Here is a 21,390-nt window from a genome sequence, read left to right as displayed (position 1 = left end):
ACAAACAGGGTGAGATATGATGAGTCGGTATCCAGCCAGATGGGGACATGGCTAGGTCCTGGAGGTTATTCTGTACCAATTCACATAATTTTCTGGTGATGGAGAAGGGGATCCCTTCATGCTGGGGTGGTGGAAGTTTGCTTGTTGTCGGTTTCTGTGTAGTGAGCATTCATGTGTGAATTGTTTGCCTCTCTTGTACCCTCTGTTATTAATACTGCTGCTGTTGTTTCATTTTCCTATTTCATTGCTGTTTCCATTGGTCAGTTCCAGTAAATTGACCTTATATAAACCCATGGTCTTTAACTGCTGAGTCTCCAATCCTCTCTATTCCACAGCTGGAGGAGAGGGAGGGAAATGAATGAGCAGCGTTTGGTCTGGAATGTTTCCCTTATGCGGGGAGCACAATTCCTAAACCACAACGACCTTATTTGATGTTTCATATGAAATGTGAAGAGCTGAGATAACAACAGATCTGGTAAGAGTGGGTGGGAAACAAGTTGTGTTAGGTATGTCACAATGCTTTAGCCTAACCCTGCATGTTTCAGTATAGGCACTATGTGCCCATTGAGGTGCAGCAGGGAGGGGGATCAGGATTGCTTTGTTGCTGAACTGTGTGATATCAGCTTATGAAATGATAACCTCAAGAGCAGTGAGAGTCATTTGTGGTGTGTGTTCAGTGCTGGTCTTCTACCCTTGCCTCAGGCACTACCTTTAGGAAAACATTACCCATATCCTGGGCTGTATCAGCATTTCCAGCTGGTCAAGGGACATGATTGTCCTGCTCTGCACTGGTGTGTGGTCTCACCTTGAGTACTGTGTGCAGTTTGGGCACCACAAAATAAAACAGGCATTAAGCTATCACAGAACATCCAAAAGAGGGCTGAGAGGTCTGGAGCAGAAGCCTTGTCAGGACCTGCTGAGGTCAGCAGATGTCTGTTCAGCCTGGAGAAGAGGAGGGGAGACCTCACTGCTGTCTTCACCATCCTCATGAAGGGAAGCAGAGGGGCAGGTACTGATCACTTCACTCTTGTGACCAGTGACAGGACTCAATGAACTGGCATGAAGCTGAGTCAGAGGTGTGGGCTGGACCTCAGAAAAAAGGTTTTTCACCTGGGGAGTGTTTGGGCACTGGAGCTGGCTCCCCAGGGAAGCAGACATAGCACCAAGCCTGACAGAACTCACAAAGCACTTGGGCACCACTCTTAGGCACACAGTGTGACTCTCAGGCACGGGGCCAGGAGTTGGACTTGATGATCCTTATGGATCTGCTTCCTGATGGATCTCTCAGCATATTCTATGATGCTGTGTTTCTGTAATAACTGTACCCAGCATGTGAACAGAACAGGGAAGGATTATTTTCCCCAGCTTTTCACTCCTTTATCCTTCTCGAGGCCTGTTACAGCAGCTTTGGAGGATTTTAAATTCCCTTTGGATATAGAGAAAATCATGCTTTTGTTGCTAAGTCTTCCAGGTCTCTTCAGTGCAGTCTTACACCCTGATGAGAAGAAGGGATTCTTAGGAGGGTCTTTCAGAGATCTACCCTGAGGGTAGCTAGTCATGACTGGCCTGTAATGTGGGAGAAAATGGGCCAGGTTTTGAAGGATTATCCTGCTCCAATGGCTTGGAAGTTCACCCCTGAACAACTACAGGACCCTGTTAAATTGGCAGAATGTTTGAAAGAAAAACGCTGTGGCAGCTCCAGAGAAACGCAAAGTTCTGCAAAGTGCAGGGCCCTGGTTACTCTTTATCAGACACTGCTCTCAATACCAGACTGCAGCCTCAGAGGGAAGCAGAGGAAAGCAGGACAACAGGCACTGTGGCCACTCAAACAGCAGCTGAACCACAGGAACAACCCATGCTGGTACCAGGTGCTCTTATAGAGAGGAAGAAATTCAAGCCCAAACAAGTTTGCCTACTGAAGAGGAAGCAGGGAAGCAGAACCAGAGAGAATCACCCCCTAGGTGAGCTGCAAGGTATGTGGAAAGCTTTCAGCCACCAGTCAGGAGAGTCCCTGCTGACCTGGCAGCTCTGATGTTGGGATATCACAGCCTATGGTATGAAACTATGTGGTAGTGCAACTAATCACATGGGATCCCTGTCCCTGGATGTGGGCACTGACAAAGGGATTGAGGATAGAGCAGAAACTCTCAGAGGCAACTCCTGTCAAGTGTGAGGGAATGGTGATTACCTAGCTCCGGCAACATGAAGATCATCCTTTTTTTCCTCCCTACTGGCCTGCACCTTGGCTGTGCAGATCTCTCTGCAGGGTCTCCCTGCCATTGAGGGAGTCAACATCTCCTTCCATTTTTTTATCATCTGTGAATTTGCCTAGTAGCCCATCAAGCAAGCTAAAGAGGAAATTTTCCATGCCTCACCAGTATGGATCAGAGCCTCTGCTACTGGGAGCAAGTACCCCTATACTCAAGAGAGGGTACACACCATGAGGCAACCTGGGGTTTTTTGTGTGTGACCATGGAGAGGGCACGAAGGAGTGGGATGGAAAATCCACCTCCTCCCTAGCAGCAGAAACACGTGAGTTGAAAGGAAGAAGAGCCACCAAATGTCACTCTGGTTACCAATGAGCAAGTCCTCAGACAGAATAGGAGGGCTGGTGTTACTTTCAGTCCTCTTGAAGGGACCTTCAGCTGGTATTTACAAGAAGTGAAGAATTCTCTAACCAGAATTAGAGGGGTCCTTCCTCCAGCTAGGTCCTTTCTTGTCCAGGGGAAAGGGACAATCAGATCTACTGGGCTGTGTGGATCCAATGGCCTGGCATGTCAGTCCCACAGGACTGTTACCGACATGTTTTATGAAAAATCCTTTCCTTAGGATTTTTCCCCTCCTGAGAAGCTGAGAGGCCTCAGGAACAAACTGTAAACAATTCTTATCTGCTGCTGTGGAATGCAACAGGGGGAATCTGTGATTGGCCTCATCAGGCTGTTTCCAATTAAGGGCCAATCACAGATCACCTGTCCGGCCGGTCTCGGTCTGAGACAAGACTTTGTTATTCATTCCTTTTCTATTCTTAGCTTAGCCTTCTAGTGAAATCCTTTCTTCTATTCTTTTAGTATAGTTTTAATATATTATCTATCATATAATAATAAATCAAGCCTTCTGAAACATGGAGTCAACTTTCTCGTCTCTTCCCTCATCCTGGAACCCTTGTGGACAATACCACACAGGACTATCAAGATTTAGCTGACCCCAGAGCACAGTGTACCCTGATGCCATCAAGATACTGAGGGGCAGAATCCATCTCTGTTTCTGGGGTGACAGGGGGATCCCAACACGTGGCTGTACTGGAAGCTGAAGGGACTCTGACTGGGAAGGAATGGCAAACACACCCCACTGTCACTGGCCCAGAGTCCCTGTGCATCCTGGGCACAGATCGCCTCAGGAGAGGATATTTCAAGGATCCAAAAATTAGGCTTTTGGGAGAGCTGTAGAGACAGAGGAAGTTAGGCCACTGAACACCTTCCCTGGTCTCTCAGAGGGCACCTCTGCTGTGAGGTGGCTGAGCACTGAAGAAGAACAGGTACTGATGGCTGCCACAACAGTGCATTATCAGCAATATCACACCAACTAGGTCTCCATGACCCCATCCATGGGGTCATTCTTGAGCTGCTGAGTCAGGGAGTGGCCAGCAAGACTTGCTCACCCTTTAATAGCCCTAAGTGCCCGTGTGTAAGTCCAGTGGACAGTGGAGACTGACAGTGGACTGTCAGTGGCCTGAAGGAAGTCACAGCCCCGCTGAGACTGCCGTGCCAGACATGCTGGAACTTCACTGTGAGCTGGAGTCCAGGACAGCAAAGTGGTGCCACCATCAATATTGCAAATGTGTTTTTCTCTATTCCTTTAGCAGCAAAGGGCGGGCCACAGTTTGCTTTCACTTGGAACAGCTGGAACCAGCAGTCCAAGAGGTGGAAATACAGCCACAGTATTTGCACTGGACTGATCCAGACTGCTCTGGAAAAGGGAGAGACTCCAGGACATTTGCAGTACATGAATAACATCAACTTGTGGGACAACCCAGCAGAAGAAGATTTTGAGAAAGCAGAGAAGATAATTCAAATCATTCTGAAGGCCAGTCCTGCCATAAGTCAAAGTAAGGTTTAGAGACCTGCACCAGAAATTCAGTTTTCAGAAGTAAAATGACAGGATGGACATTGCCAGATTCCAATGGACATAGTCAGCAAAATAGCAACTATGCTCCCACCAAGCAGCAGCAAGTACACACAGGCTGTCCTACATATTGCGAGTTTTTGGGGAAAGCATAGTCCAAATTAGAGTCAGATTGTGAATTTTCTCTATTTTGTGACTCAGAAGAAGAATAATTTTAAATGGGATCCTGAACAACAACAAGCTTTTGAACAAATTAAACAGGAGATTAATTTGTAGCAGTAGCCCCTGGGCCAGCTAGGACTGGACAAGATGTGAAAACTGCTCTACACTGCAGGTGGGGAGAATGGTCCTTCATGGAATCTCTGACAAAATGTACCCATAGAGGCTTGAAAATGATCCTTGTGGTTCTGGAGTCAAGAATACAAGGGACTCAAGGCCTGCCACACTCCAACAGAAAAAGACCTTGGCATCCTATGAAGGGGTTTGAGCTGCTTCAGAATTGATGGGCACAAAGCACAGCTTCTCCTGGCACCCTGACTGCCAGTGCTGGGCTGGATGTTCAAAGGGAAAGTCCCGGCCACACATCATGGCACTGATGGCACATGGAGCAACTGCATCACTCAGATCACACAACAAGCTTCAGTAGGGAATCCCAAGCACCCAGGAATCTTGGAAGTCATCATAAACTGGCTCAAAGATGAAAATTTTTGAATATCTTTGGAAGCAGAGGAGGGAAAGGTGACTTGTGCTGAGGAGGTCCCAGCCTTTAATCAATTACCAGAAAATGAAAAGTTAAATGGTCTCTCAACTGATGCTTCTTGATGTATTGAAGGGTGCTCCCATCAAAAATGGGAAGCTGTTGTATGAAGTTCTACATGGTGAGTCACAGAAGCTATGGAGGGAGAAGGTGTATGAAGTCAGGTTGCAGAGCTGAAGGCCATCCAGCTGGCTTTAGATACCATTGAATGAGAGAAATGGCCAGTAGCCCTGCACTGACTTGTGGGTGACAGTAAATGCACTGCAGGGGTGGCTTGAGCAGTGGAAAAAGATAAATAGGCCGTGCAGAGGTAAACCTGTGTGGGCTGCTGAGCTCTGGAAAGACACCAGTGCCTATGCAGAGAAGCTGGCTGTAAAAGCATGTCATGTAGATGCACACACCCCCAGGAGCGGGACTGCTGAAGAGCTTCACTACAATGGACAGGTGGATTTGGCTGCCAAGATTAAAGTGTCTTGGGTGGACCTGGACTGGCAGCATAAGGGTGGATTATTTCTGGCTCAGTGGGCCCATGACACCCCAGGTCATCAGGGAAGAGATGCAGCAATACAGATGGGCTCATGACTGAGGGGTGGATTTAACCACAGACACTTTTAACCATGGACATTATTTATAATTGTGAAATGTGTTGAAATAGAAAGAGGATAAATCCTCTGTGGTAAGGGGGATGATGGTTAAAATATAAATATGGAGAGGCCTGGCAGATTGATTGTATTGCACATGTGCCAAGGCAAACTCTATGTACATACAATGAGGAAAACACTGGATGGTACAGATGCACCCTGTGCCTCACCCCTCTGCCCAGAACACTGTCTTGGCACCCCTCAAAGAGGTCAGTCAGACAACGGGACCCATTTCAAAAATAGCTCCCTAGAACCCTGGGTCAGAGAGTACAGTATCAAAATGGGTATCATGTTCTCTCATGCACCAGCCTCTAGGAAGGTTGAACAATAAAATGGATTGCTAAAAACCACATTGGTGGGACTTTCAAATACTGGGATCCACATTTAGCAGAAACCACCTGGTTGCTTAACACTAGGGGCTCCAACAATCGAGCTCAATCAAAAGCTTCATGTACTGTAGAAGGGAATAGAGCCTTTGTGGTGCATATAAGGAATAAGTTTGGGAAGTCAGTTTGATTAGTCCTGTCTCTAGCAAAGGCAATCCCACCCATGGGTTTTTTGTTCAATGACCTGATTGCTCTTGTGGAGAAATGCAGGTGGATGGTGAAACAGGATGTGTACCTGAAGAGGATTTGATTTTTGACTGAGAGCAGTCTGTAATGTCAAACTGTGTGTGTAGTTTTGGTTGCTGAATGACACTGGCACTGTGTGCCATAACTACCATGGACAGTGAGCATGGACTGCTCCAGATACACTGGTCATGAGCTCTTGGTGCAGCTTGCAACCACCTGACAGCACACCAGCCCTCCTGCCCTGGAAGGCATCTAGGACAGACAGAACCCACAGCCATGGGCTCAATGAATTCTACAGATATCTTGGCCATTAATTTGGACATACCAGTGCTTATGCACATATACATCTCTATATCTATGCATATAGTTGGAAGGTGCGTGTCTCAGTCATGAAGGACATGGTACAGAAGAAGGGTGTATCTGACTTCTTTTTGTCAATGCCTGGAGTTCTGTGGAATCCTACTATTTGTCTCAACTAGGGAAAAGGTGTGGGGGATACAGATAAGCTAATCTGTGTTGAATTGTCTTGACAAAAATTTGGGCAGTTTTGGTTATCCTGGGTGCTTTCTGACTTTTAGCTAACCATCATCATGCATGGGAGAATAGAATTGAAGTCTTTTCTACAGTGCCAGTCTGCCACAACTCTTTAATTCTCCAATGACTAAAATAGTTTCATTATTTGTTCCCCAAGAGTGTAGGAAACTTCCTTCTCTGGTTTGCTTTGGCAGAGCATTGAATCAACCAAGCACAATTTGCCTGGGTTGAAAAACTGAGTGCTGACCTTCTGGGTATCAGGAAGTACCTTACTAAAGTGGCTCGCCTCCTGCATTTCCTTCCAGTTGTTTTGGGGTTTGGTTTTGGTTGCTTTGTTAGTTGGTTGGTTTTTTTTAAATTTATTTTTTTCACCAGTTAGCTCTCACTCATCTCTACTGAAGACTCTCTTTTAGAATGCTCATCTCCAGAGTCTTGCAGATGTTTACATCTAACCTGCCCCTAAAGGGACAAGTGGTACAGCTGAGGCCTGAGGCAGATGCATTTGGGTTGTTGGAGGATGTTTGGTTTCTTAAAAGAGAAGTAAGTGAAGAATTTATCTCCATTTCCTAGGGTATATTAACTTCTGAAATGTCTAAAGGAGACCTGGACTGTCAGCTGTCACTATAAATTACACTGAAGTTAATCCTGTAGGAGAGACTGAAGCCTGTTGAAACCTGTGTGAGAGTAATGACTGAATTTGGAATCTGGGTTGTTATTCCAGATGCAAAGCTTTAATGCAAGCTGAGTTTCTGGTATCTTTCTGTCCTGTTTCTGACAAGGACAGGGTTAGTTACTGTCAGAAGCCAACCAGGGGCCTGGCTAGGGCCCAGAGGTTGTTCTTGGCCATGTCAGGTCATTGCCAAGGCTTGGGGGAAAGGGAATCCCTTCTGGGGAGCAGGGGACCCTTCTGGGTCAAGGTAGTGCTGTCTTGTCTATTTTCCCTGTGAATCATTCATTTTTTGTGCCCCTTGTCATCAGTTTGTTGTTGCTGTTCATTTCCTTTTCTCGCTGCTGTTTCCAGCAAACTGTTCTTATCTCAACCCATGTTCTTTACCTTTTGTGCCTCCAGTTCTCCTCTCTGGCCCCAGCAGAGGGAAGGACAGGGAGAGGAGGAGGAGGAGTGGGAGAATGGGGCAAAGTTTGACATATATCAGTGGGAACACCGATTTTGGGAAATACCATTCCTGAAACCCAGCAGTGTGCAAAGTGGAGTTACTCCCTGGGTAAAACAAGTGATGATCAGATGTGACACAGCATCACACTGCTGCCTCCTCCTTGGCTTTGCACACTACAGTAAAGTGCAGCCAAGCATTTTTGAAACTTAGCCAGCTTGTTTATTCCATCTAGCAGTGAAATCTTTATTCTTTGCAGCTGTTGAAAGAAATAACCTAATGAGACTTGCTCAGACCATACCATTTACACCAGTCCAGCTCTTTGGTGAGTACCAATTTCTTGCTCATGTTTTGCTTTATAAATAGTTGGTGCATTATCTTTTAAAAACCGTGTTTGAGAAATTGTCTTGGATTTATTTCAACAATTCTTATTTTTTTAAAGAGACAAAAGAAGATAGAATTGTAGTTGTGCAGTAGTTTAGGGACTTTTGGAGGTCATCTTTTCCAACTCCTTCCATTGTCAGTTCAGATCAGATTGCTGAGGCACTGTCGAATTGCATTTTGCTTATGTCTATAAATGGAGACTCCTCATTTTCACTGGGTAACCTCTTCCATTGTTTCACTGGCCTCATCACGAATCCAGGGTTTCTGTCTGTGTTTGTTGGGACTTCCCTTGCTGTAAATTGTATCTGTTAGTATTCATGTGACTGCTGTCAACCTCTGAAATGAGTCTAACTCCATCTTTTATGTATCCATCCTTAGGATAGCTGAAGACAGGGAGAAATTTCCCATTAATGTTGATAACTTCATTCTTTCTGTTTCTTTCACACGCACTGACACAAACACAGATACATATGTAAATCTATGTATAGCATATGCCATCAAGAAGAAAACCAGGTAGTGATTTAAAGAGCATTATCCTTTTATCTGGCACAGAAAACTTTTACTGTCTTTAGTGTCAAGGGAAAAAAATCTTTGCTGTAACTGAAGAATGGTAGAGCATGATCCATAAATTTTTAGGAAGAGTTCTGGAAATAGTGTGCAGCATTGGATTTCAGCAGCAGAAGGTCTGCCTCTAGACTCTTGAGATCTAGTTGCTGCCTTCTCAATGGGTAGAATATTTTGTCTCAGAGTAACTAATTGCTGATACTTGCAGCATCATAGGATTTCTTGGGAGCTGATTGCTGTAGATAATTAATATAGCCATGGCAATATTGAGCATTCTAATCTTTGAAGCTCCTAGGAGAGCTTTCTAGATATTAAACTGTCAAAAGATAATAAAATACTTAACGTAAGATTACAAATTTGTCTAGTTATGCTGTCTTTATTCAAGTATCTGTCTTTTATGTAAGGCACTTACTTTTCCAGTTGCTTTATTTTAAATTAAAATGTGCCTAAATTTCTGGATTCAACAGCATCTGCATTTGTGCTAGTTGGTGAAAGGCGATCTCAAGAGTGGGGAGAAAATCTGCTAGTCTGAATCCAATTTGTAATTGCCTATGACAATCCTTGTCATTTTGGCAATTTAGTTGCCTCATCACACTTGCCAGCAAAACCCTGTTTCTTATTAATTAATCTGACAAATAATGTGAGTTGTAGGAAGGAAAGCCAGATGTTTAAAAAATAAGTCCACTTAGCTGTTAGTTTACAAATGGCAACAGAAAAGTTTTGTTGATTCTGCTGCAGGAGAGGAATGCCACTACAACTCTCCAGGGGGAAAGAGAGTGCAACTGAGTTGAAGATCACTAGGTTCTGCTTGCAGAAAAAAATGTTGCCAGCAGGAGCAGAACACCTCAAACATTTTATCATTGCATATAACATTGGACTTTCTAGGAAAAACAATCAAAATAGTAATTGAAAATACCAAAACTGTAAACTTTCTGATAATTTGCTTAAGATTGTTCTCCTGGAAATGAATTTTTTAATCTGACTTCCCTGGCTCATCACATCATGGCCAAGTCACAATTTTTGAAACAAACTCAGCTCTCTGCAGCAAAAGGTGGCACTCAACTACAGCCAATATTGTATCAACTATAAAGTTAAATCCTTTTAATCTTTAATACTCAATAACTATTACAAACTGTTTGCCTTGTTATGATTTTATCCCTAGATTTATTTTTAACTATTATTTTAAACTATTTAAACTGTTTTTAGACTAAGATTTGAATTCAGATGTTCTGCTCCTGCAGGTTTGTTTGGGTGTTGCTTTTTGGGGTTTTCTTCATGAAACACGAAGTTAAAAGAAAAATTCAGGGAGTGTTCTACAGATTATGATTGACTTAAAAGTCTTGCTAAAAATTCTCCTTCCACATAAGTGCATAAAGAGAGGGATTACACACAGGCTATTTAGAGTTCATTCACTGGAGATAAAAATGGTGACCCTTTAAAAATATGTTATTTTAAATGACTGCTATGGACTAGAGTATCAGTGAGTACTGTTTGTGTTTGTGTGGAAGAACCCAGGAGGTCTTGAATTTATCTTTGTTTAGAGGCTTCAGACAAGCTGTTTGGACCACCTATTATCTAGTAGAAGAATGAATGTGTAGAAGAATAAATGGTATAAGTTTAGGCTGAGGAAGTTTTCAGACAGATGAACAGTTATGATAAAAAAGTTATTTTTAAAGAAGTGTGGCTTAGAAAGATGTGTAAAGAGGTATGTGATTTAAACATACCAAATGAAAATGCTGTTCTCTCCTGTTTCTGCCAGTGACTTTTGCTAACAAAACTTCTTTTTATTTAAGCTGGAGAGGAAGTGACAGTCTATCAGCTAGAGGAGAGTTCACCTTTGAATCTTGACAAAAGCATGTCTTCCTGGTCCCAGTGTGGCACAACTGCAATGATCCAAGTCCTGTCACGGGAGGAGATGGATGGGGGTCTGCGGAGGGCCATGAAGGTCATTTGTACTTGGTCTGAGAGTGATGTACTAAAGCTGGGACAAGTATTCATCGTGAAGTCTTTCCTGCCAGAGGTGGTTCAAGCTTGGCAAAAGATCTTTCACCATGGCACAGTATTACATCTCTGTCTGAGGGTGAGTTCAGACCTGAAGGAGCAACACATCAGGCCTAGCCTGATGTTAGACTTGTTAGTGTCTTCAACAAGGTTGACATGTGTTTTGATGTTATCTTTTGGAATTAAAAAAATGTTTTGATGAAGTTGTATCTCCCATTTGTAAAAAATAGATAATCAGGGTGTTTGTGTGTGTGTGTGTGAGATTGTTCAGGTTTTTTTGAAAAATTCATGACACCTTTCTTCATGAAAATGAAGTGGTGTTTATGACATTATCTTTTTACAGGAGATTCAACAGCAAAGGGTTGCCCAGAAGTTAATCTATACCTTCAACCAAGTGAAGCCTCATACTATTCCCTATACTCCAAGGTAAATTCAATGTTTTCAGGTACTAGGTGAAAGAGATTTCTCTTTTCAGCCTCCTTTTCCATTGTAGGTTGCAATGATAACGCAGTGGAGATGATAATGTCTAAGGATTGCTAATGAACTTTTAAGAGGAAAGGTAGGCAGCTTTGAAGTTTGTCTTTATAGTTACATTTAGTGGAAAAATAAACACTCTGTTCCATAGGCTTAAGTTCTTAAGCAAGAGCTGCCTTTCACATAATTAACTAAAATAATTTGATGTAGCTCATTTACAGTGCAGTAGGGTAAATCAGATTATGCTGTTTGTTCATAAGCCATACTTTCTGGTCAGGTGCTTATTTTTGAGAGCTGTCAGAGAAAGAAAGCCTTTGTTTTCTCTACCTACTTTCTCTGTTTGTACCTACCTACTGTTGTTGAAAATGCTCCAGTCAAAGAAGACATGTCCTCCTTTCAGGTATGCTTGCTCTGCCTCTTGATGGCTGCTGACTGTGAGGATGCTCATTATCTTGCCAGCTGCTGACAGACAGTGTTTGTATTTACAGGTTCCTTGAAGTTTTCCTCATCTACTGCCATTCAGCAAAGCAGTGGCTGACCATCGAGAAGTACATGACCGGTGAATTTCGGAAATACAACAACAACAACGGAGATGAGATTACTCCCATCAGCTTGCTGGAAGAGCTGATGCTGGCCTTCTCTCACTGGACCTACATCTACACCCGTGGGGAGCTCCTGGTCCTGGATATGCAAGGTGACTGCTAGCACAGGATTGCTATTTGAAACCAGATGAAAAGTAACAATCTCAAAAGAGACTTTAGTACTGAGGGCCAACTTCTCACTTAGATGAGAAAATGCAGAGCTCAAAAAACCTCTGGGTATCTGTTGTGTGATGCCAATAAATGAGAAGCCACAGAAACAGTCTAGGTTAATGTTGGTGTAATGGGAAAATAATATTGCTTCAAGTGCCTCCAGGATGAAAGACTGAAAGAGCGGTTAGATAAACTGCAGGAACATTTCATCCAGCTCCAAAAAAGCCACCCCACAGTTAAGGTAGTTTTATTTTTCATAAATAAATATTTTCCTAAATGTATAAATAATACAGAGATTCAAATGTACTCGTGTATATATCCACACAATGTGTATGCAAATCTGTCAAAAATGTGTGAACTATCTGCATTTTTTTATTGTTCATATTAATAGATCTGTATGCAGTTTAAATAAGCTGTAAACCTGAATGCTATTCAAAAAGTCTAGTGACTCCTTCAAAGAGCATGTGATCATTTTACTGTACATATGTAAGTGGGAAGATGGCATATTTTGAGGAGATAAAACAGTTGACAATGTTCAGATGAACATCACCCATCAAACGGTATAAACACCATCACTTTTCATTTCCCTTTTCAAGGGAAAAGTCTATGGGTAGCCAGAGACTTAACATATTTATATTTTACGGCATCTAGAAGCTCCAAGTTACAAAAAAGACATACTTATTATGCAAAGTAAACTTATAATTCCATCCTTGCCTTGATTTGCTTTAGCTGTATATAAAAAAAAGAAATTATACAGAAAGAATAAGTGTGTCTCTGCCATAGACTATGAAAATTTGTATGAAATTTGCTCAGGTTCATTACGTAACTCTCACAGTTCCAGAGCAACTGTATTGGCTCAAAAATGGAGAATATAAACAGGTATGTCAATCTCAGTTTTCATCTTAAACAGAGATCAGCTCTAGTTTTTGCCCATGTTTAATTCTCTAAATCTGAAACTCAGGAAAAGTGGAAGGGCTGCTCTCCCTGGAGTTCTGCTAGGATGAATCTCGATAACAATTTACTACCCGCACAATTTACTATAATGTAATACCATGGCCATCTCCACATCCATGTATATTGCCTAATTTACATCAACTGAAATGTCCTATATTGAAGTCTGGGGGTATTTCAGCCACTTGATTCTGTCTCCAGAATCTTTGTTTTTGTTGCAAAACATAAATTTACCATGTTGAAATAAAAATAATTGTGTATCACATGGTCATATGACCACAGATTTTTCATTAGTGAAAAAGCACAGTGATTTTGTCAGATTCAAGAAAAGATGGTTTTTGTAAAAGAAGTATACCTTAATCAGTTTGGTGAAAACTGCAACACAGGTATCAGCATTCAGGTGTCATAATGTAAATATTTCTTTAACGTGCTTCCTTGGCCACCCAAATGAAGAAAGGGATAACAGATGCAAACATTTGCACACCATGAGGCTGTGGTTTCTTGTGTTTGTTACCTTGAAAAAAACGTGTGTCTGAAAGTAGCTCTATTGATATTGGTAAGATCCATATCTGATTTGTACCTTTACTCCAAGTAAAATAGCAATGTTTTGGTTGGTCACATTTTAGTTAGTTGAGCTTCAATATAATATTTATTGTATTTTCATGCACTTTCCATCTACATATAAGTTAACCTCAAAGCAGCTGAAGACAGAACTGTAGTAAGAACTGTAACTGTATTGCCAGTACTTTGCAAATTTTTATAGTCACAGCATTTTCATTCTAGCTCATGACCACTTTAACTATGACACTTTATGATGTACAAAGAAAATGGTTAATTACATCTTTTGTTAGGTGCCAGATTATGAAGTCATGACTACCTTCCTTTGTAACACACACAATGTTTATGTGTTGTAGGTGTTGGGGAAAACCTAACAGATCCATCTGTGATTAAACCTGAAGATAAAAGGTAGGTTTCTTCCTGTTGAGATTATCATTCATTTCAGACATTCTGCCAGCAGTCTGCATATTTAGGATGGTTTTCTATATTTTGTGGGGGGTGGTTTCATTTCTTTTTTCACATGGTGTTTGAGTTAAATGATAGTATGGTGCCAATGGAGGGACTGCATCTTCTGCCAGGCTTTGAGGGACTGAGTGTCCCACCTCTCACCATGTGGTAAGAGGTGTATGAAAGGTGGGAGGGTCTGCGCTGCTGTGCTGGGAGCAATCTCTTCACAGAGTTGTACAAAGGATATGAGCGTGGCAGTCCTGCTTCCCCTGACTTTTTCTAGGAGTATATGGGGCCACAATGGCTTAAGAGGATGAAGAAAGGGCTCCTGGCCCCTCTCCAATAGGTTTTAGTTTTGCACTTAAACATGCAGCATGATTTCAGAAACATGAAAAGAAGATGGTAAATCATGAGTGGAAACTTACAAAAACTGGATAGACTAGACACACAGAAATAGCAGTCTGCCTTTGTGAATCAAAGTTCAGAACCAGAGGCTGTTCTCCCATTCTGTGACCTTGCTCTTCACTGGTATTTCCTGCAGGAAGAGCAGAAGCAGTGCTGTTGATGGCTGCTCTCCTACAGCTCTCCTACTCTTCCTAAGCCCCACACCTCCCCAGATCTGCCCTGACATCCCTGCCCTTCCCCTCTCTGGCTCTCATCTTAACTGCCCCTTGCTCAGCTCATGCTATTTAATTGAAGGGAAGTCTCATGTTTGGAAGGTAGGAAGATGCAAATGTAATTAATCTAATTTAATAAAAAGGGCAACTAACCATAGAAATGTCAGATTACTTGCCTACAGCTTGGAAATCCAAGTTTATTTAGCAAGCAAGTTCTTGGTTCTGGGATCAGTATTTCAGAAAGATAAGTAATAAATGACTGTCTTAATGTTTAATTATGACTTTATCTGTATTGTACATATAAAATTTATTTTTTAAACAATTAATATATGAGAGCAAAGATATGCTGAGCACGTCCCAGTGACAAAGTCCTTGCCCTATGTAGACCATAGGTTCATAGCAGAAGCACATAGACAGCTCAAGTTAGAGATGCAGGGAGGTCAATTATGTAGTTGTTCTCTAGACTTTAGCAAATGCTTTTAAGGTACAGATGTATGAAATTCTGATTTTCTACCGTTCAAGTAGATTTTTTTATTTCAGTGGTCCCATAAACAGTAACAGTTATTGCTGTGAACAGTAGAGGGGCAATGGCCAAAGTAGTTCCCAAGACAAGGCAGCTTATCCTCTTTAACATAAGGATAATACTCATCTACATTATTACCATGAAGTTTATTTTTAGTAGTGTTCTTCTCTATTGTTTTTGCTATTAAATAATTTTGTTCAATTGATTAATAAAATTTGATCATGCAGATCTTATTTTAAGGACTTTTTGTTGTTTTTCATCTGCAAAACAGTCAGTTATAGTTAGAGAGCAAGTGCTGATAAATTAATCAAACCCAGCTTGATTTTCTTATATTCAGGGAAATTTTCAGAACAGCAAATAGTGAAATTATATTTTTTGATTTAGGGCTCTAAAGGAATAAGGCAGTGAAACTGTGGTGTTTTCTGTAAGCAGATACCAATTCTAAGAAAGACTTTCTAAAACAGTAATAAGAATTAAAATGTAAAAGCACTGTCTTTGCTCTAACCTTCATTTGCTCAGAGGAGAAACATTTCTGACAGAGGCAAGATGTGTTTTAAGTTTTCTTTTGTAAGTAAGATACTTAGATAAGATCAAAACCTGACTCAAAAGATACTTTGAGGTCATGTTCTCTTGAAAATCTAGCATAAAATACATGGCACCTGACCTATGGGGCTGATTGAAATTTTAGCTTCACTTATAGTTAAATTATTTATGTTTTGCTCTTTTAACTCCATCAATTTATTGGCTCGTGTCATTATCCTGTCTTGTGTCATGTAAGTCTTTTATTTCATGCATCCCATATTGTGTTTTGCAAAGGTCTTTGCACTGGCAAAGTGTGACCTCCAGGTCCGTGATAGTGCTTTATGTCTTGGTTTTACACCCAGATAAAGACAAATATATTAGATCTGTTTGGAAAGTATGCCTCATGTTGTGACAGCTCAGACAGATCCTGAGCTGGTGCAAATCAGTGTAAGGTCTGGCCACATGCACAGGAGAATGTATGAAGTGATGAAATGGTACAGGTATGACATCCACAAGGAGATTTCCTTTAATACAGGTGTAATTGAGGCACAGGAGCAGGGCTTAACACAGTCCTTGCAGACTTCTGCCCTGCCCAAACATTGAGAAGTATTGCCTCAAAAGGAATACTCTGGGTGCTTTATGTAACATGTACTTCTTTGCAAGGCCAAAACAAAGTTAGTGAGGGCAAATGTTACCTCACATTCAGAGATAAGGAAAAGATTGTTCTGAGTTTCATACTGGAAAGAACTGATACATTCACAGAACATCTGTTTCCAATTGTTTGATATTATCACTGCCTGAAAGATTGTTCCTGGGTTTTTTGTTTGTTTGTTTTTGTATTAGTTTGGTTTTGTTTGTTTTGGGTTTTTTTAAATTGCAATGTTTCTTTCTGGTGTTACCTACTGACAACACAGAGAAAAAAAATCAACAGTCTTCTCCTTCAATCTTTTTTTTTTTTCATGTTAAACTACCCCCTAATCCTTACATGTTGTGGTTTGTAGGCTGATGATCATTTCCAATTTTTCCCCAGATTCCTTGAAATAGTTTTCCAAACTTAAATGCAGTATTCCTCAAGAACCATTGTCTATACTGAGTAGACAGGAAAGGTTACTTCATATATATTACAGAGATATATGTTACATATATATTATTATATGTAATATAATATTACATATAATATATACTACATATATAATATATATGTAACATATATTACATACATATTATTATATATATTATTATACATATATATTGCATATATATCTTTTTATCTCAAAACAGTGTGAGAAGATATTCTGTCTTACTTGCTTCGCCTTGCTTGGAGTAATGGTTAGACCAGAGGAAGTATCAGAGTCCTTGTGTGGCCTTGAAATTAGCAAAGTCTTCCTAATTTCCTATATCTGCTCAAGCAAATACTTAGGTACATTCTATTGCTATAGCATTTCATCAGATTCCAGAAAAGGACAGAAATGGCTATACTGCATCATGTTACTTAAAGTTATTTAAATATTTTAAATATGGCCCTCGACTAATAATTCACTTTTTCCCTTGTTTGATGTATTACTTTGCATTAGAAGATTAATGCTTCACTGTATCCAGGAGACACATGTTCTCCAGAGTCTGCAAGAAATCAGAGAGATGCTAAGTTTTGGATAGTAGTTTTGACTAATCATTGCTGTTACCTCATGTGAAAGGGAAAAGTTTCATGTTTGAACACTGCTTTCCTTCGAGAGAATATAGTTTTATTAGTGGGAATTGCAGAGAGATTTGATAGAATTAAAATATTTTTTCTATAGCTTCTCAGAGCTGTTATTGATTTCAGCTTTGGAAATGTGCTGTTTCCACTCTGCATATCATTAAAATAAAATACTAGCATTTGTAAAGTTTCTTTGGAAGTGTTCCTTGTGTGCTGTGTTCCATAGTGCCTAGACTGTCAAATTCTTGAGAATAAAGGTGCAGTTATGCTAAAATACAGTATGGTTTTCAGACTACCTTAAGAATCTGTGGTAACTGTGGGGTACTTCTAATACACGTGTGGATAGAGGTGGTTTCTGTTTGTAATTGTGGCAGTTTCTTTCAGAATATGCAATATAATCCCACAAATGGATCCCCTAATAGCATTGGTGAATTGGTCAGAGAACTAACACGTGGCAATGAGCACAGGATGAAGACAACAAATTTTAAAACCTTGCTTGTCAGCAGCATACTGTGGGTTTTGAGGTTTTAATTTTTTTTTTTTTTCCTTTTTTCTATGCTGCAGGTTTTTGTGGCTAGGGTTCTGCTAGACTTTGCATTTCTGGTTTTAATTGAAGAGAAAATAAGTCCTTGTTAGCTCTGTTTTGTTCTCACATGCCCAGCATCAAAACTGGAACCAGACTACTTGCTTGGGAACAAGTGGTGGCTGCAGCAGAATCACACCGATTATGGCAAATGTCCTCAAAATGTCACTGTGCCCAGATTTCTTTTGAGCTTTTTAGTAGGGACTGATGAGTCTGTCATGTCTGCCTTTAGAGAAAAAAAAAAAAAAGTAGTGTGGGGTATAAGTAGGCTAATATTTTACTGGAACTGACAGTTTTCTTCTCTCATATCTAAGAAACTTGTGTATTAATCTTTGATTGTCTTGATGAAAAGGGCTAATTGATTAAAATTTTTTTTAAATGGCTTCATCTCCTTCCCCTATAACTGCTTCAGTTTAGATTCACTGATTTTTTAAGAATATTTCTTTTAGGTCTGGAAAGATGGTGTTTGGACCAGCAAACCTAGGAGAAGATGCAATAAGAAACTTCATAGCAAAGCACCGTTGTAATTCTTGCTGCAAAAAGCTGAAGCTTCCTGGTATGCAAAGAAAAGATTAATTTTTAATCTATGTATAACTTTATAAGTGCAACTAAGTAAAGGCCTTAATGTGCTATAAAGACAAGAACTGAAATTCTATTGAGCTGAAAGACTCTTGTAGGCATTGTCTTCCTGTGCAAATGCAGATAAGAGAATACTGCTCTATTTCCTAACATCCATGTAATAGTGGGAGCTCATCGACCTGATGTTGGCATTCAGCATGGAAGCTTCTTCCCATTGAATTATTTCCCTTTCTTCGCTAAATGGGGGCCCATTTTTCCAGGGTCATCACTACAGCTAGCATCTGCAATAATTTTTAGAATAAAAAAGAGTAACAATAGAAAATTTGCACTGCATTAGCTGGAGGAAACCTGGAGGTTTTCTGGCCCTGCTGCAGCCCCTACTTAGGCTTAGTTGGATTGCCTGTTCACATTACATTTGGTAGGATGTGCTTCTGTGGGATGTGTGGCAGCTTTTAAAGACTGAAAGCCAAAATAGATTGCTTTCTGTATGACTTTTCAGCCACTGATTTTTTTTCTGTAGAGGGAGCTCCTTCCCTTCATTGCCTACTCCATTTCCATGGAGTAATAATTACTGTTTGATTCTGAAACACAAACTGCAGTGATATTGGTTTGATTATTTTTGTCTGTGGCAGCTGGAGACAATAGAGGGTAGAATCAGCTGAATGAATACAGTCAGGGAAGGTTTATTCATATGGGCTCACACCACTGAATTCCCCAGGGCTCTCAACACCCTGGTTCTTATTTGCCTTGCTCCAGATTTTCTTCCTCCTGGAAACATCAAATAAACTGCCGTGCATTACTGGGTTGAACACTGATTGAGATGTTTGTGCTTTTCAAACATTTACTTGGCTGCATTATTGAATTTGTTCTCCTGTCCCAGATTTGAGAAGAAGTGCCTGCAGATTGGAAACTGCAGGTCCAGCCTTTGGAATGGAAGTGGAAACAAGCACTGAAGAAGCTGATGAGGCAGATAAGCCGCCTGAGTGTGACACACAGATGTGAAGCAGAGAGCTCATGTGTTAGCATACTTCAAAACCTGTCCTTTATCACTGCCAAGGGTTTGTCCAAAATCACAAAACACAGCTGGCTGAGTCCAGCATCAGTCTGTCCTAGCTAGACCCTATAGACAAGGAATGAAAAAACTTAGCTTTAATTGCTTCCCCCGCATGCTCTTGTGCTGGCCTTTCTTGTACAGATTAACAAATCACCAGGAGCAGGTCACCCCTTACCTCGATGAGCTCTCCCATCAGTGCCATTTTTGATAATGTGGGTAAAGGTTCCAAGTTATGTTTTCTTAGGAAGATGACCGTGACAAGTTTATTTCCAAGTGGTAATAATTTTTGTTTCTCTTTCTGCTCTTTACTAAACAAGTGAGTGTATATAGGTGCAAATAATCCATCTTCAGTCAGAACACACTCAGCCTCATGCTCACTTTTATTGAGCATGAAAGGCTCTTCAGGAAATTGCAGAAATACTACTTTCTCTTTATTATTGATTTTGATGCAGAGATAAACCAAGAATAAATTAACCAAGTAATGAAGTTTTGGGTTAAACAGTAGTCATGAAAGACTGAAAAATTTTGTAGGAAGTTTGCCTTCAAATCTTTTCACATACCAAGAAAAAGTTTCACAATAAAGTGGCAGATTATTGGACCCACAAGCATAGATTTTTCTCATTTTGATGAAGCTGAATATTCTGTGGTATTTAATACAAACATCCTAAATATAATCTGACTTTTAGGACTTGCCTGCCTTCACAATATTTTAGCTTCTGAATATTTTAAAGTTGCAATTGGAAGAAAGATTTGAGAAGTCACAAAGAATAGTCTGTTCCATTTGGTATTTAACTTGTTGTCAGTGTCAGGTGGAATGCAGGATTTTTGTCCAACAGTGGTGCAATTATATTAGGCAGAATTCACATTGGTTTCTTTTGATCTCCTCTGGTTACAGCTGAAGTTCAGTTTATAATTCTCATTTTGCAAAATATATAGTTTCCTTTGTCTCTTCGTTTTGGAGCAAGCCAATACATCAGAAAACTTAGCTTGTGTGTGAAAGAGGTAGTTTGATTGCATCTCTGCAAACTGAGGGTGAATTTTGGTCCATATGCTGTAAGGTGTCATTCTGCTTCCTGGTCATCATTTTAAAATCTGACTTTAGGGAGATGTCTGCTTACATGAATACATATATATTTTAAAGAAAGATCTTTCTATCAAGGATCTCTAACCATTTGTCTGCCTTTGAATTTAGTTAAGTTAAATGTCACATAGATATGTCTTTTAAGTCAAAGACAATGTAACTCCTGCCCTGACAGTGTTGTTTTCCTGAAATATTGGAAATATTTATTTCCTGAAATAAACTCTAGGCCAGGCTGGGCCTGAGTACATTTCATTTCTTACAAGTTTTGAAGGGATGCACAAATCATTCTTCAGATGACCTTTTCTTGGCAATGCTCCTATTGCCTGCAAGAGTGGGTGCCTCCTGCATTCATAGCAACATTTGTGAGAATTCCTATGATGTAGAGCTAGCTGAGTGTAGATTAAACTTATTCCTTCTTGTCAGTATCTGTCAAGGTAAATACTACATTACAGTATGAAATTGGGGATCCTTGCAAGATACTAATCTGTGTTAAAATGCAGTTTATTTAATTTTGTAGCTATTTAATTTTGTTCAGCATGAAATATTAAGTGGATGAAACAAGAAAAAGACATTTCAGATTGTTCCACTGTATATTTTTATCCTTGCACTAATTTTTCCAAGCATAGAAATGCTAAGTTGAAGAAGTCCAGTAATTCTGCTGGCTGATAAATTATGCCTCACCTATCTTTTTTGAAGTGCTGATTCACATTTCACTAAACTGTAAACTTAAGCATATGACTGAAGACCTTCCTCCCCTCCCTTTTATAGTTCAGTAATAAATTATCTTGAAAATAATTTTAAAAATATTTCTTTTGAGATCTTTCTTATTACAAATTCTGTACATTCTTTAAATTGTCTTTTGATTT

The 21,390-nt window shown here is 40.3% G+C and overlaps 1 protein-coding gene across 1 annotated transcript in view; it reads left to right on the top strand.

Annotated features, from left to right (window-relative positions):
• TRPM6 (transient receptor potential cation channel subfamily M member 6) overlaps positions 1 to 19,438 on the top strand; it is an 83,182-nt gene extending 63,744 nt beyond the window's left edge. The window contains exons 33-39 of the mRNA XM_050986918.1: positions 7,998 to 8,063; positions 10,480 to 10,766; positions 11,031 to 11,113; positions 11,650 to 11,855; positions 13,779 to 13,830; positions 18,260 to 18,366; positions 19,270 to 19,438. Of these exons, the coding sequence (XP_050842875.1) occupies positions 7,998 to 8,063; positions 10,480 to 10,766; positions 11,031 to 11,113; positions 11,650 to 11,855; positions 13,779 to 13,830; positions 18,260 to 18,366; positions 19,270 to 19,391 (923 nt within the window). The 3' untranslated portion in view covers positions 19,392 to 19,438. The remainder of the gene's footprint in view (positions 1 to 7,997; positions 8,064 to 10,479; positions 10,767 to 11,030; positions 11,114 to 11,649; positions 11,856 to 13,778; positions 13,831 to 18,259; positions 18,367 to 19,269) is intronic.
• Positions 19,439 to 21,390: the final 1,952 nt, after the last annotated feature.

This window comes from Serinus canaria, chromosome Z (genome assembly GCF_022539315.1).
Source record: "Serinus canaria isolate serCan28SL12 chromosome Z, serCan2020, whole genome shotgun sequence".
Taxonomy (NCBI): Eukaryota; Metazoa; Chordata; class Aves; order Passeriformes; family Fringillidae; genus Serinus; species Serinus canaria.
Note: the sequence above shows the minus strand (reverse complement) of the source record. Positions and strands in the feature narration are given on the sequence as shown.